The sequence below is a fragment of the Vombatus ursinus genome, unplaced genomic scaffold, assembly GCF_900497805.2.
Source record: "Vombatus ursinus unplaced genomic scaffold, bare-nosed wombat genome assembly UNPS02014793.1, whole genome shotgun sequence".
Taxonomy (NCBI): domain Eukaryota; kingdom Metazoa; phylum Chordata; class Mammalia; order Diprotodontia; family Vombatidae; genus Vombatus; species Vombatus ursinus.
This window is the reverse complement of record NW_020954571.1, coordinates 6,084,859-6,098,033: the sequence shown is the minus strand read 5'-3', so window position 1 is coordinate 6,098,033 and position 13,175 is coordinate 6,084,859. Positions and strand designations below refer to the sequence as shown.

Here is a 13,175-nt window from a genome sequence, read left to right as displayed (position 1 = left end):
AACAGTCACCAAATGAATGCAAACTCATTAAGGACAGGGATTTTTTTTTTTAGGGGAGTGGGGTCCTTTGTATCCCCAGCACTTAGCATAATACCTTAGCATAGAGTAAATGCTTAATAAATATTTGTTGAGTTGAATTTTCCTTTAGGACATATCCCTTATATTTCTCCACCTTTTCAAGTACTAGATATGTTTGAAATACCAAAAGGAAATGAAGGTTCAGTTCTGAGACCAGTTGTCCTTATTGAACTAGTTTCAAATGATGTTGGTGCATTGTAGGTGCTTTAGAAATATTTATTGAATTGAATTTTCTTTTACTACATATCTTTTATATTCCTCCGCTTTTCAAGTACTAGATATATTAGAAATACCAAGCCCCTCATTTTGTAGGTGTGAAAACAGAGGCCCTGAGAGGGTCAGTATCTTCCTTGGGATAACAAAGGTAGTAATTCTAGCTCTTTTTACTATGTCATTTTGCCTTCTTTTGGTTTGGAGTGGTAGCCTTTCCAGGACTTTCATCTGAAAAGTAATCATTACCCAGAACAACTATGGAACGGAAGAATCCTAACTGTGAGGCAGTTAGACTGTTGGAATGAAAGCTCTTGTTCTACTGCAATTTACCCAGGGCCAACAGTTTCTCTTTCTATCCTGTCAACTTGAACATCTCTGTGTTGATTCCTCTGTGTCAATGGAGACAGCTTGGCAATCCCTCCCAGCCTGACTGGTTGACTCATCTGTAGCATGGGTGTGATATCGGTGACCAGCCTTCTAGGTATGTTGTTGATTGGACCTAATAAACCTGATTGCAAAGAACTCTTGGATTATTCAACATAAACAAACAATGGAGGAGCTAAGAATTTCAATGCCTGAGACAAATTTTAAGGCATTATCTGTCTTGCAGCAGAAAGAACGTTGAACGTGGAGTCAGAGATTTAAATCTTGACTCAGCAACTTACTGTGTTATCTTGGGCAACTCACTTAACCCCTCTAGGTCTTGGCTTCCTCATCCGTAAAAAAGAGGAAGTTGGACAAGACCTCTATGGTTTAGCTAACCCCAGATCCTGTGATCCTGTGTCTCTAGGATAGCTGGAAAGTCATTCAGATGGGGAAGGGTGCTCTGTTTTCCTTTTAAGACTGTATCACAGTTAGCCATCCCACCCTAGCTAAGCCTCTGATAAAATTCACAGGTGGCTCAAAAACTGCTTCTACAAAGGTAGGCCAGGAACAGAGTTTTGGTCTGTTCTCCCTAAAAATTCTGAATGAGAGGGGGAAGGACAAAGAAACACAGATGATCCATAGACTTTTTCCTCAGTAAAGAGATGATACCATAGAAGGACAAGTGAGGATAAAACCTTACTCTCTGGGTGGGCTGGGAAGTGGAAACAAAAAAAGCCAATCCTTTTTTTAGGTCAGTGGTTAAAGTAATCAGCCTTGGACAGGCAGAGGAACTCATCCACACCTGGAAGACATAGGGCATAACTTCAGACAACCATCTCTCTGGCTGATGACAGGACATGGAGTCAGCCAGTTGGCAAGAGCACTCGTTATCCAAGGCAGTAATACCATTCTTGGTATTCTCACCTTGGGAACAACCAAGAATATGGTCGGTGGCAGTGAAAGGCCTAATGTTCTCTCCCTTCATTTTCTCCTTTGGATTAAGGGATAGAAGGCCCCATTTAAAATGTAAATCTCTTACCTAGGAGAGGTAACCTTAACCCCTCACTGGGAAATCATTCATTAGTTCCTCTCAAGTTCTGAGGGTTCTTAACCTGCTTTGTGTTATGGCTTCCTTGGGGCCAGCTAAGTGGTAGTCGATAGAGCATTGGGCTTGGGGTCAGGAAGATCTGATTTCAAATCTGGTTTTAGACATTTAACAATAGGTAAGGCCCTAGGCAAGTCACTTAATCTCTATTTGCCTCAGTTTCCTCAAAAATAAAATGAAAATAATAACACCTACCTTGCAGAGTTGCTATGAGGAGCAAAAAATCCTCATAAACATTTGTAAAATGCTTTTCCCATAGTAGGCTCTACGTAAATGCCTATTCCCTTCCCTTTCCCCTTTTGTCAGTGTAGCAAAACCTACAGACTCTTCCCAAAATAAATTTTTAAATGCATAAAATATAATACAAATTAAAACAATTATATTAAAAAACCAGCTATCAAAATTAAAAAAAAAGTTCATGGACCTCAGGTAAAGAATCTCTGACCTAGAGAATAGGCCTTAGGAGAGGTAAGATTTAGGAAAAATACGACAGAAAACCTTGCCAAGGGAAACCTTGCATGAGGTTTAATTAACCTTGCATTGCTAAGGGAAACCTTGCATCAGGATAAGGCTTAGGGAGGGGGAGCATATTCTGGTAGCTCTTTCAAAGGGCTGAAAGTGCTGGAAAGGAAACAGAAGTTGATTGACTAACAGAAGAGAGAGGTGAAAAGAAAATCCATTTGCATGGTTTCCCAATGTAACACAAGTAACAACACAGGAGGCACTGGAGTTTTGGGACTACAGCCTCTAACAAGTTCACTCTTGATCTGGGCATCCAGAAGGCCAGGAAGACAGCTTCGGAGGGGTTTTAATAAGCTTCCTTTAAGTCTTCTCAAAAGTATTGCTAATAATGGGAGCACCAACACCTACAGTATTCCCTAATCACCCTTCTCGAAGGATGTCTCAATGGAGTCAGTTGAGACAGACTTAGCATTCCAGCTGTACACTCCCTTAAATCCCCTCAAGCCTCAATGGTGGCCATTTGAGGCAGGAACATGCATTCCTCTATGCATTACCTAAAATCCCAAAATGGGTTTCCCACTTACTGACCAGTGTCCACTTGATTTATAGGACAACAGACAAAGAAGGCAAATTGCCAACAGTGGCCTCACAAGTTTAACTTTAGCAATATTGTCATGACCTAGCACAGTGCAGGCATACATTATGTCATTCCTATATTTCACTGCGACTGCGCAGTTGAAGTTGTTTTCAACTGTAATTCATGGGAAATATTATCTATTTTGGCCGTGGATCCTGGGACTTATTATATAAAAAGGAATAACAAAATCCACCTTACTGACCCCCAGTCTTGCCCAGGCCCATTCTTGTGCAGCCACTGAGGCTGGAAGCTGACTGCTTGTTCTCCTCCTTGCCTCAGGCTCTCTCCATTTTTGCTCTTCTAGGTACAAAATGCTCAAGAGCAGTCCAGTTTCAGCACAAAAGGTCACACTCAGTATACCATTCCCAAAGAATGGGTGAGGAGGGCCGAAGGAGCAAACAAAAGCACCAACCTCGTTCTGATGAAATCTGCCCCTTCTTCCCAAAGACCCCCTGCTGATTTTTATTGCCTCTTGTGGTAAAACCTTCCACAATCCAAAGGCCCTACTCTGGTTATCAGTTAACTGCCCTCTAATCTCTTTACCATTATCATTTCTCTCCTGTTGGCCACGTTTGGTCACTGGTTTCAGGTCATGGTAAGGTTGATATTTATTTAAAAAAAAACGCCCTTGAGGGCATCACTCTTGTGCTTTTGGAATGAGAGTATAATATATATTTGCATTTCTTAATGAGTTGTTCCTAGAAGAGTCTTGCTAATGGATGAGGACCTGCCAGGTAGAAGGTCAGAGGATCTTAGATTTAGAGAAAGGGAGCTTAAAGGTGATCAAGTCCAAATTCCTAATTTTACCTATGAGGAAACTGAGGCTCAGAGAGCTAAATGACTTGCCCAGGGGTACAGACAGCGTGTCTTCTTGCCTCCATGTCCAGTGCTCTGTCCACTACTCCATGATATCTCTCTACAAAGAGATGCTTTCTCTAGACCAATAAGCATTTATGAAGCCCCTGCTATGTACCAGGCACTGTGCTAAATTCTGAGGATAAAAAGGGCAAAAGAACTCTCAAGGAGCTCATAGTCTAATGGTCATCATACCTAGAACATTCTTGAGAAAAGAAAACATGGAAAGTTCAAGGAAAGCCTATGTTTTCTGGAGGGAAAAAAAAAAGCGTGTTACAAACTTGTGTTATGTTACAAACACCTTAGTTTCCAGGGGCAAAAAGATGGACTGTTTAACAAGTGCAATCAATGCCTGGGCCCATGTCTAGAAGGACTCGTGGAAATGCTCGCAACCTGGACTACTAGAAGTCTCTGAGGTACCCACCCTCATTTTGATCCACTGATCGAGCTGTTCTTTGAAGTGTTCCTGGATCTCGGCCTGGCTGGACTGAAGGCTTTCCCATTGTTGCTGGAAAAAGCTTTCCATGATGAGATGAGACACGTGAGGCAGCTGCAACTCAAGCTCCATCAATTGTTCCCGGAGCTCTGTCAGAATGGGTGGAGACAGAACCGTTTACAGCTTCATCAGACGGCTGAAGAGCTCAGACACCCAGAGCCACTCTCAACAAATATCTTAAACATTATACAAAGCAAATCCTTCCTTCAGAACAGTCTGACATGTACCACTAACACAAAGATACTATAATTAGCTACATAGATTCTGGATTTCAGGTTAAATGTCAAAGGTCACTGAATATAAGAATTCTTCCCACTAATTAGTAGGAACTTTCCTATCACAGATTGTTGTAACAGTAGCTAATGGCTACTATATAAACTGACAGTTTAGTTTTTCAAGAAGTGCTGTGTTGTTTTTTCTGTGCTTTTAATAGCACATTCTCAAGATTTCCATTTTATAAGATACTACATAATTTTCCATAGGAAATACATTTCTGACCTAATCCAAAGCTGAGTTTTTCCTTAAGGACACAATCTCTGAAGGCCCTATAGTACAAATTCCGGATTGTCCGTGTTAAACTGATCTCTATGAGTTATTTTCAATATCTATATAGTGGGGAAGAGTCAGTTCCCCTCAAATTCCCTTCCTTGCCCCTCCCCTCACAAAAGAATCACAGAAAGCAAGAGGAGCTAATGTGTCTATGCCCTGTTATCACTTTACAAAATATGAAAAAGCTTCCTTGACACATTTGGTAAGTTATCTGCCCGCTGCCTGGCTGAAGATGGGCCACATGCCTGGTTGCCTTTAAAAGAGTTAAGGCTAGAAGCAGCTTGGCAGCTTGTGGTGTGTTGGAGGGTAGCATGGGAAGGGGAGGAGGATTCTCTTTCCCACTCCTCTCTGTCAGCAATGCTATCTTGCCGTGGAGCAAGCAAAGTAAGAGACATCACACCCAGAGAGAGACAGATGCAGAATTGGGGTTATAAAGAAGCCTCAGGGAAAGTGCCCTCTGGCAGCTGAGAAGACAGCTGTCCATGGATTTAAGAGAGAACTAGCTTTGAGGTGAGGAGAGGAGAGGGTCAACGGCCTCAGCTGAGTGACCCAACAAGTAGACACTACGTCCCGGTGGGAAGAGCATGGGACACCCCAAGGAGATAAAACACATGGGGGCCCAGCAGTAACAGAGGCATGGGTTGACTTGGTAATGTGTATTAGGTGTGTGTGTGTCTCACTCCCAACATACTCTAAATTTGTGCCCACTCTTTCTACTAATGTTATGTATATCCTGCCCCCACCCAGTTTTATGGATGGGGGTGTTGTATAGATGTCCTTACTATGTGTATGACTTTGCATTGAGCTATTTGTGTTTACTGGCTATTAAAGACAAGCCTGCAGAGTGGGAGCTCATGAACTATAGATTTACAAGTGCAGACTCATCTCAAGATCTCTTAAACCTGAGGTGGAAGTCATCCCTCCAGGTGACCCACTCTGGGAGAGTAAGTTGAAGCAGCCTCAGAGGGCACTCCACCTAGTTTTAACTCTTGGAAGGCAGGGACCATATACAGTTATCTATTCCACATAGTGACTTTCCCCTTTGTGGTTTTGATATATCACGGGTCAGCATAAGAAATTAAATGGGAATTTTTGGGGAGTTTTGTGGGAGCCACAGATGTGAAGGCCAGCAGACAACACAGAAAAAGTTTAGAAACTCATAAACATATAAAATATATGTATAGTATTGCTTGATATCAACATATTTTACCTTTTAATACCATAATAATTCAGACTTCTCTGACTCAAAGGGAGGGCCAAAAATTTTTACATGGATTTTCCAGATCCTGGGGGCACCATGCCCTTAATCCCCCCACCCCCATGATGTGATTGGGACAACTTTATTGTCTATCTTTGTATCTTCCCCCCAAGGCTGAATATGGAGCATTATATATAATTGGAGCTTAATAGGTATTCACTGAGAGACTGAAGGAATTTTATAGAAGCAGATGACTCAACAGCTTTCCAAGTACCTATGAGACAAGCATTATGGTATTCCTCTGCCTGGTTCTCATAGTCTATGAGTTTCTTCCCAAATACCTCAGCACATTGGTCAAAAGTATCCTGAATGTAATCAGGCCTGGTAACAGCATGTTTCTCTTTACGGTAAAAATCCTACAGAAAATTAAGATAAAAATATTCTCAATAATAATAAATGTAAAAATATAAAAAATAAAAAAAATTCTCAATGGTCAGATTTGTCTAAGAAGCTTCATGGGTTAAGAAGTTGGTAGCGAGTTAATTACTCAAAGATAGGGCCCACATTTTGTTCATCTTTGTGAATAATCCCAGAATAAAACAAGCATGATAAAACAATTCACCTTTGGTACTCTAAGACTGCAAAGCATTTGATCTACAAAGACCACCTAAGGTACAGGTAGTGCAAGTATTATTAGATCCATTTTAATATGAGCTAAACTCCTCAGAAAGGCTATGTACAATGGATGCCTCCACTTTCTCTCCTCTCACTCTATTCTTAACCCCTCCTTACAATCTGACTTCCAACCTTATCATTCCACTGAAACTGCTAACTCCAAAGTCACTAGTGATCTCTTAGTTGCCAGATCCTGGTGCCTTTTCTTCATCTTCACTCTCCTTGACCTCTCTGCAGCCTTTGACAACTGTTGATTGCTCTCTCCTCCTCGATACTCTTTTCTCTCCAGGCCAGGGGGATTCAGTCAAAGGGCTACACTTGAGGACCTAGAGGGCCATGTGTGACCTCGAGGCAGATCTAGGCTTTCAGGACACCACTCTTTCCTATTTGTCCTCCTTGCCCAGAGTCAGATAATTAGTAAGTATCTGAAGCCACATTTGAACTCAGGTCTTCCTGACTCCAGGGCCAGTGCTCAATCCATTGCACCATCTAGCTGCCCATATAACATATGTAAACAAAAGTTCTTTGTGAGTCTTCAATTGTTTTCTTTTTTCTTGCTTTTTTGCTGAGGCAATCAGAGGTAAGTGACTTGTCCAGGGTCACACAGCTAGTAAGTGTCAAATGTCTGAGGCTGGATTTGAACTCAGGTCCTCTTGACTCCAAAGCTGGAGGTCTATTCACTGCACCACCTAGCTGTCCCTGAATCCTCAATAATTTTCAAGAGTGTAAAGGGGTCCTGAGACCAAAATATTTGAGAATAGTCAGAAAGAGAAATGTTAATTAAAGGAATACTTCTTGTATCAACTTCCTACAGAGTAAAGGACAATAGAATTAATTATAATTCAGTGCAAGAATTTCTACCAGGAGTTTAAGGGAATTTTTTTGTTTGTTTTAAAAATATCATGTATTGGAAACACACCTTATTAAGAATCAGGAGAGACGGGCAGCTAGGTGGCACAGTGGATAGAGCACTGACCCTGGAGTCAGGAGGACCTGAGTTAAAATCTGACCTCAGACACTTGATACTTACTAGCTGTGTGACCCTGGGCAAGTCACTTAAACCCATTGACTAGTCAAAAAAAAGAAGTATCAGGAGACTTAGGCTCTAGTCTTGTCCCCCCCACCAATGCACCTTCACTACTATAGCTTCTCCAAGTCTGTCAAATAAGGAGGCTACAATGGATGCTGTGTAAGGTCTTTTTGAGTTCTGATGATCTCTAACCTTAAGTTCCTTTCAGTTCCTATATTCTATATTCTAAGTTGCTTTTTAGCTCTGACAGCTTCTGCTTCTCTGAAATTCTATGGTGGAACCCTGTTGGAACTTGGCCTGTATCTTTCTTGCACACGAAGCACTCAGTTAATCAAATCAAGGGCACGCCGGGCAGAGTGAAGACACAGTAAAATCCAAGGTGTGATAGGAGGGAGAATTCCTTACCTCTGCCACTGAAAGCAAAGTGTCATTGCCTTCCCAGAGAAGTAAGTGGATGATGCCTTTAAAATGACTGAAACCAAACAGAAGGAAGACTGCTGAAAAGACTTGCATTATACATATTGGTACTTATCCCACAAATTAAATCAAACCAAACTGACCACTTTTAAGTTCTTGATTGCCACAACCCCAGTAATGGTAAAATCAATGGGACTGAATGGTACGGAAAGGAAAGCTGCCTTACTCAGAACGTTCCGGCTTCTCCCCAAACACCTGATACTTCTTGTCTTGTCGGTTTGGCCGGGAATATGGTAGGCCGCTGAAAAGATACAGACACTTCATTGTATTCAGAAAAGTCCCATTGTTGGGGGAAAAAAAAACCAAACAAACCAATAACTGACTTTCTCTGGGGTAAGAATACTTTTCTCTTTGATATATCAGCTAGGGAACTATGAAGCTATTTTCTGTTTGCATAATGATGGCTTACAACCAAATTTAGTACTGAAAATTCTAAATACCTCCTGTAGTTTCTAATTTATTTAAATTTTCATCCCTGGTCCATTTTGAAAAGGGCTTGCATGTGGAATCAGTCCAAGATGAAACATAAAGTTGGAAAGAACAACACTTGATACTTCTAGGCTTTGGAATTAATAAGCATGATGGCAATATGTGGACAATGAATTTGGAAGTAAGCTTTCAGGCAGCTGAGGCCAAAATAATGCAGGAGGTTAGGGGGCAGGGGGAATATGATGGGTTTCATCTGATATAAGAAAGCAGATGTTTTTAATCTGTAGAGATTTTTTTTTCTGGAAATAATGCAAGCAAGACTTTATGCAGTGGGTTTCTGCATGTTTGCACAAAAGAAAGAGAAATGCTAATTAAAGGAACACTTCTTGTATCAATTTTCTACAGAGTAAAGGACAATAGAATTAATTACAATTCAGTGCAAGAATTTCTACCAGGAGTTTAAGGGGATTTTTTTGTTCATTTTAAAAATACCACGTATTGGAATCACAGATCCAAATGAGTGTATTGACTACAGCAATACATGTTAAAAAATGAAGATAAAGCATTCAGTAACGAAAATAAATATGACCCTTCCTTTTGTGTCAGGCAGCAGTTTTCATGAGAGGGGCTTGTTAGCTCAGTTGTTCAAAATGTGTTGCTAATGATGCCAGGATTGTGTAGGTCTAATATATCTAAACACTTCATACACTCATATATACATATATTTACATATATACATATATTTACATATATACACATTTGTGTATATACACATATATTTACATATACATATATGTGTATATACATATATACATATATTTATTTATTTAAAACATTTTTTTTTTAATTTGAGGGACAGCTAGGTGGTGCAGTGGATAGAACACTGACCCTGGAGTCAGGAGGAACCAGAGTTCAAATCCAGCCTCAGACATATAACACTTACTAGCCATATGACTCAGGGCAAGTCACTTAACCTCAATTGCCTCATGAAAAAATAAATTGAATTCCAGATTCTCTCCCTCCATCCCATCTCTCTTCTATCCACACTGAGAAAGCAACCAATATATCAACTCTACATGTGAAATCATATAAAACATATTTACATATTAGCCATTTTGCAAAAAAAGGCAAAAAATAAATAAAGTGAGAAAATCATACTTCAATTTGCACTCAGAGTTCATCAGTTCCTCTTTGGAGGTGGATAGCACTTTTTCATCATGAATTCTTTGGAATTATCTTGGCTCACTGTATTGCTGAAAAGAACTAAGTCATTCACAATTGATCATCTTACAATATTGCCGTCATTGTATACAATGTTCTCCTGGTTCTGTTCATTTCATTTTGCATCAGTTCATATAAGTCTTCCTAAGTTTTTCTGCTCATCATTTCTTAGAGCACAATAGTATTCCATCACAATCATATACAACAACTTGTTCAGCCATTCCCCAATTGATGAATATCTTCTCAATTCTAATTCTTGGCCCCCATAAAAAGACTGCTACAAATATTTTTGCACATATGCATTGTTTTGCTTTTTCTTTTGCTGGATCAAAAGGTATGAACAGTTTCATAGCCCTTTGGGCATAGTTCTAAATTGCTCTCCAGAATGGTTGGATCAGTTCACAGCTCCAGCAGCAGTGCATTAGTGTCCTAGACTAACTGTCCTCTTTAGACAAAGACAGCACAATACAACTACCATCAGTGAGACATGCCCTTAATTTGGCCAAGGTGACCACATACTATCAACCAGTCCCCGCTGTGACCAAGAGTATTCATTTGTCTGCTATCTAAGTGTAGGGGTACAACTGAAGTAAAAGAAGTATGTGGGGCATGCAGGCCAGGAGCCAGCTGAATTCTCCTGACATTCCACATAATGCCTCATACAAACTTTGGAGCAGCAGAGCCAACAAAAGGTCAGAAGGAGATTTTTTTTTTCCAGCCTAAGACAACTTAGTAGTTGCAGGAAATGTCTGCAAAACCAGGTGGGACACAGGCACGAACTTGGCAGGAGCATCAGTGGTGGGCCTTGGAGGCAGCTGCAAAAGCAGCAGAAGTAGCTTCAGGAGTTCTCAGCCCAGACACATAACAGAGTCAGACAACTGGCCAGAAAGAGATTACAGGGGATCCTTTGTTGGCACTGGGTGCAGCTACCACTGATTGGCAACTCTATTGCCCCTAGGTAGTTCTGGGTCACCATTCCAGGAAGAGAGAAGCACTTGTGATTGGGCACAAGGGAGCAGAGACCTTGGTCACATTTCCAGGGCCAAGAGCAGCACTTGTAGCTGCAGGGGACCAGGACCTCTTCCTAGGTAAAGACTAGAGAGCAAACCAAGAAAACAATTACCACACGGCCCCCAGGATAATGCCACCTTGGAAGCGCTGAAAACTTGTAGACCCCCACAACTAGCTCTGAAAACAGCAAAACAAAAAAGCCTGCGGCTTGGCACCATGCCTCCCCATGCCCAGGTGAGCAGAGTCCAATTTTAGATAAAGTTCAGTGTCAATAAATAGGCTGGGACAATGAGTAAAAAACAAAAAACAACCAAATAAAAAACAACCAAACAAACAATAAAAAAACAAAATACAAAAGATCTTGACCATAAAAAGCTACTATAAAAAAAAAAAAAAAAGCTAACAGTGACAGGGAAGACAAAGACATAAACTTATAAGATGACAACAATGTGAAAACAACTAAAAGCAAAGCCTCCAAGAAATAATTTAAAAGTTATTAGACTACTTGAAAGTCATAATAAAAAAAGGAGCCTAGACATCATATTTCAAGAGATTATCAAGGAAAATTTCTCCGATATCTTAAATTAGGAGAATGAAATAGAAATTGAAAGAATCCACCAATCATTTCCTGATTGAGATCCAAAAATGAAAACTCCCTGGAATATTTTAGCCAAATTCCAGACCTCCCAGGTTAAGGAGAAAATATTGCAAGCAGCCAGAAAACAAACAAACAAACAAAAAATATGATTCAAATATCATGGAGCCACAGTCAGGACTGTACAAGATTTAGCAGCTTCTATGTTAAAAGAGAGGAGGGTTTGGGGGCAGAGCCAAGATGACTGAGGGAAAGCAGTGACTTGCTTGAGCTCTCCCCCAAACCCTTCCAAATACCTATAAAAAATGGCTCTAAACAAATTCTAAAGCAGCAGAACCCACAAAAATACACAGTGAAACGAATTTCCAGCCAAAGACAGCCTGGATGGTTGATCAGAAAGGCATATTGCACCGGGCTGGGAGAGGAGCTTAGGGCGTCATGGGCGCGCAGGCTGCAGCGAACCTGGAGCAGGCCTCAGAGGGCTGAATCCCAGGCAGCTGTGGTGGTTTCCAGACTTCTCAACCCACAAATGCCAAAGACAACTTAGAAGGTCAGTGGGAAAAGTCTGTGACTGCGGTGAGAGAAGGAGCTAGGTCTTAGCCACCCCTGGGGCCATGGCTGTTTCCTGAGCTTCCGGCCCACAGACTGAGGGGGAATCAAGTGGCTGATCAGAGGGGGATTGTAGGAATCTCTTTGCCAGTACTGAGGCAGGAAACTCTTGCTTTGCCCGTGCTTGGATCTGGGTCACAGTTTTGAGGGACGGTCCTGGGGCGAGGAGGAACGCTGGCCTGGTGGAGCTTGTTGTGGTGGAGGAAAGAAAACACCTCGCCCCTTATCATACCACCTTGGAAGAACTGAAAATTTTCAGGTCCCTAGAAGTATCTCTGAAAACAGCTGTACAAACCCCCGAAGCTTGGGACAGTACATCCTCCACATTAGAAGCAGACTTTTACCTTAACAAAGAGTTTAAAACTCAAATAATTGGCCAGCATCATGAGTAAGCAGCGCAAAAAGAGTCAGACTATATTATCTTACTTTGGTGACAAAGAAGATCAAAACATACAACCAGAAGAAGACAATGAAACCAAAGCTCCTACATCCAAAGCTTCCAAGAAGAATATGAATCAGTCCCAGGTCTTGGAAGAGCTCAAAAGGGATTTTGAGAAGCAAGTAAGAGAAGTAGAGGAAAAACCGAGAGTGATGCAAGAAAATCATGAAAAACAAGTCAACAGCTTGTTAAAGGAGACCCAAAAAAATACTGAAGAAAATAACACCTTAAAAAATAGCCTAACCCAAATGGCAAAAGAGGTCCAAAAAGCCAATGAGGGGAAGAATGCCCTAAAAAGCAAAATTGGCCAAATGGAAAAGGAAGTCCAAAAGATTACTGAAGAAAATACTTCCTTAAAAATTAGAATAGAGCAATTGGAAGCTAATGACTTTATGAGAAATCACGACACTGTAAAACAAATCCAAAAGAATGAAAAATTAGAAAGCAATGTGAAATACCTCATTGGAAAAACAACTGACCTGGAAAATAGATCCAGGAGAGAGAATTTAAAAATTATTGGACTATCTGAGAGCCATGATCAAAAAAAGAGCCTAGACATCGTCTTTCAAGAAATTATCCAGGAAAACTGTCCTGATATTTTAGAACCAGAGGGCAAAATAGAAATTGAAAGAATCCACTGATCTCCTCCTGAAAGAGATCCCCAAAGGAAAACTCCTAGGAATATTGTAGCCAAATTCCAGAGTTCCCAGGTCAAGGAGAAAATATTACA

The 13,175-nt window shown here is 40.8% G+C and overlaps 1 protein-coding gene across 1 annotated transcript in view; it reads right to left on the bottom strand.

Annotated features, from left to right (window-relative positions):
* Positions 1-13,175, bottom strand: part of CCDC180 (coiled-coil domain containing 180) — a 118,582-nt gene that overhangs the window by 23,108 nt on the left and 82,299 nt on the right. The window contains exons 30-33 of the mRNA XM_027869669.1: positions 8,308-8,382; positions 8,070-8,136; positions 6,234-6,375; positions 4,141-4,301 (exon numbers count right to left, since the gene is read on the bottom strand). Coding sequence (XP_027725470.1) covers positions 4,141-4,301; positions 6,234-6,375; positions 8,070-8,136; positions 8,308-8,382 — 445 coding nt within the window. The remainder of the gene's footprint in view (positions 1-4,140; positions 4,302-6,233; positions 6,376-8,069; positions 8,137-8,307; positions 8,383-13,175) is intronic.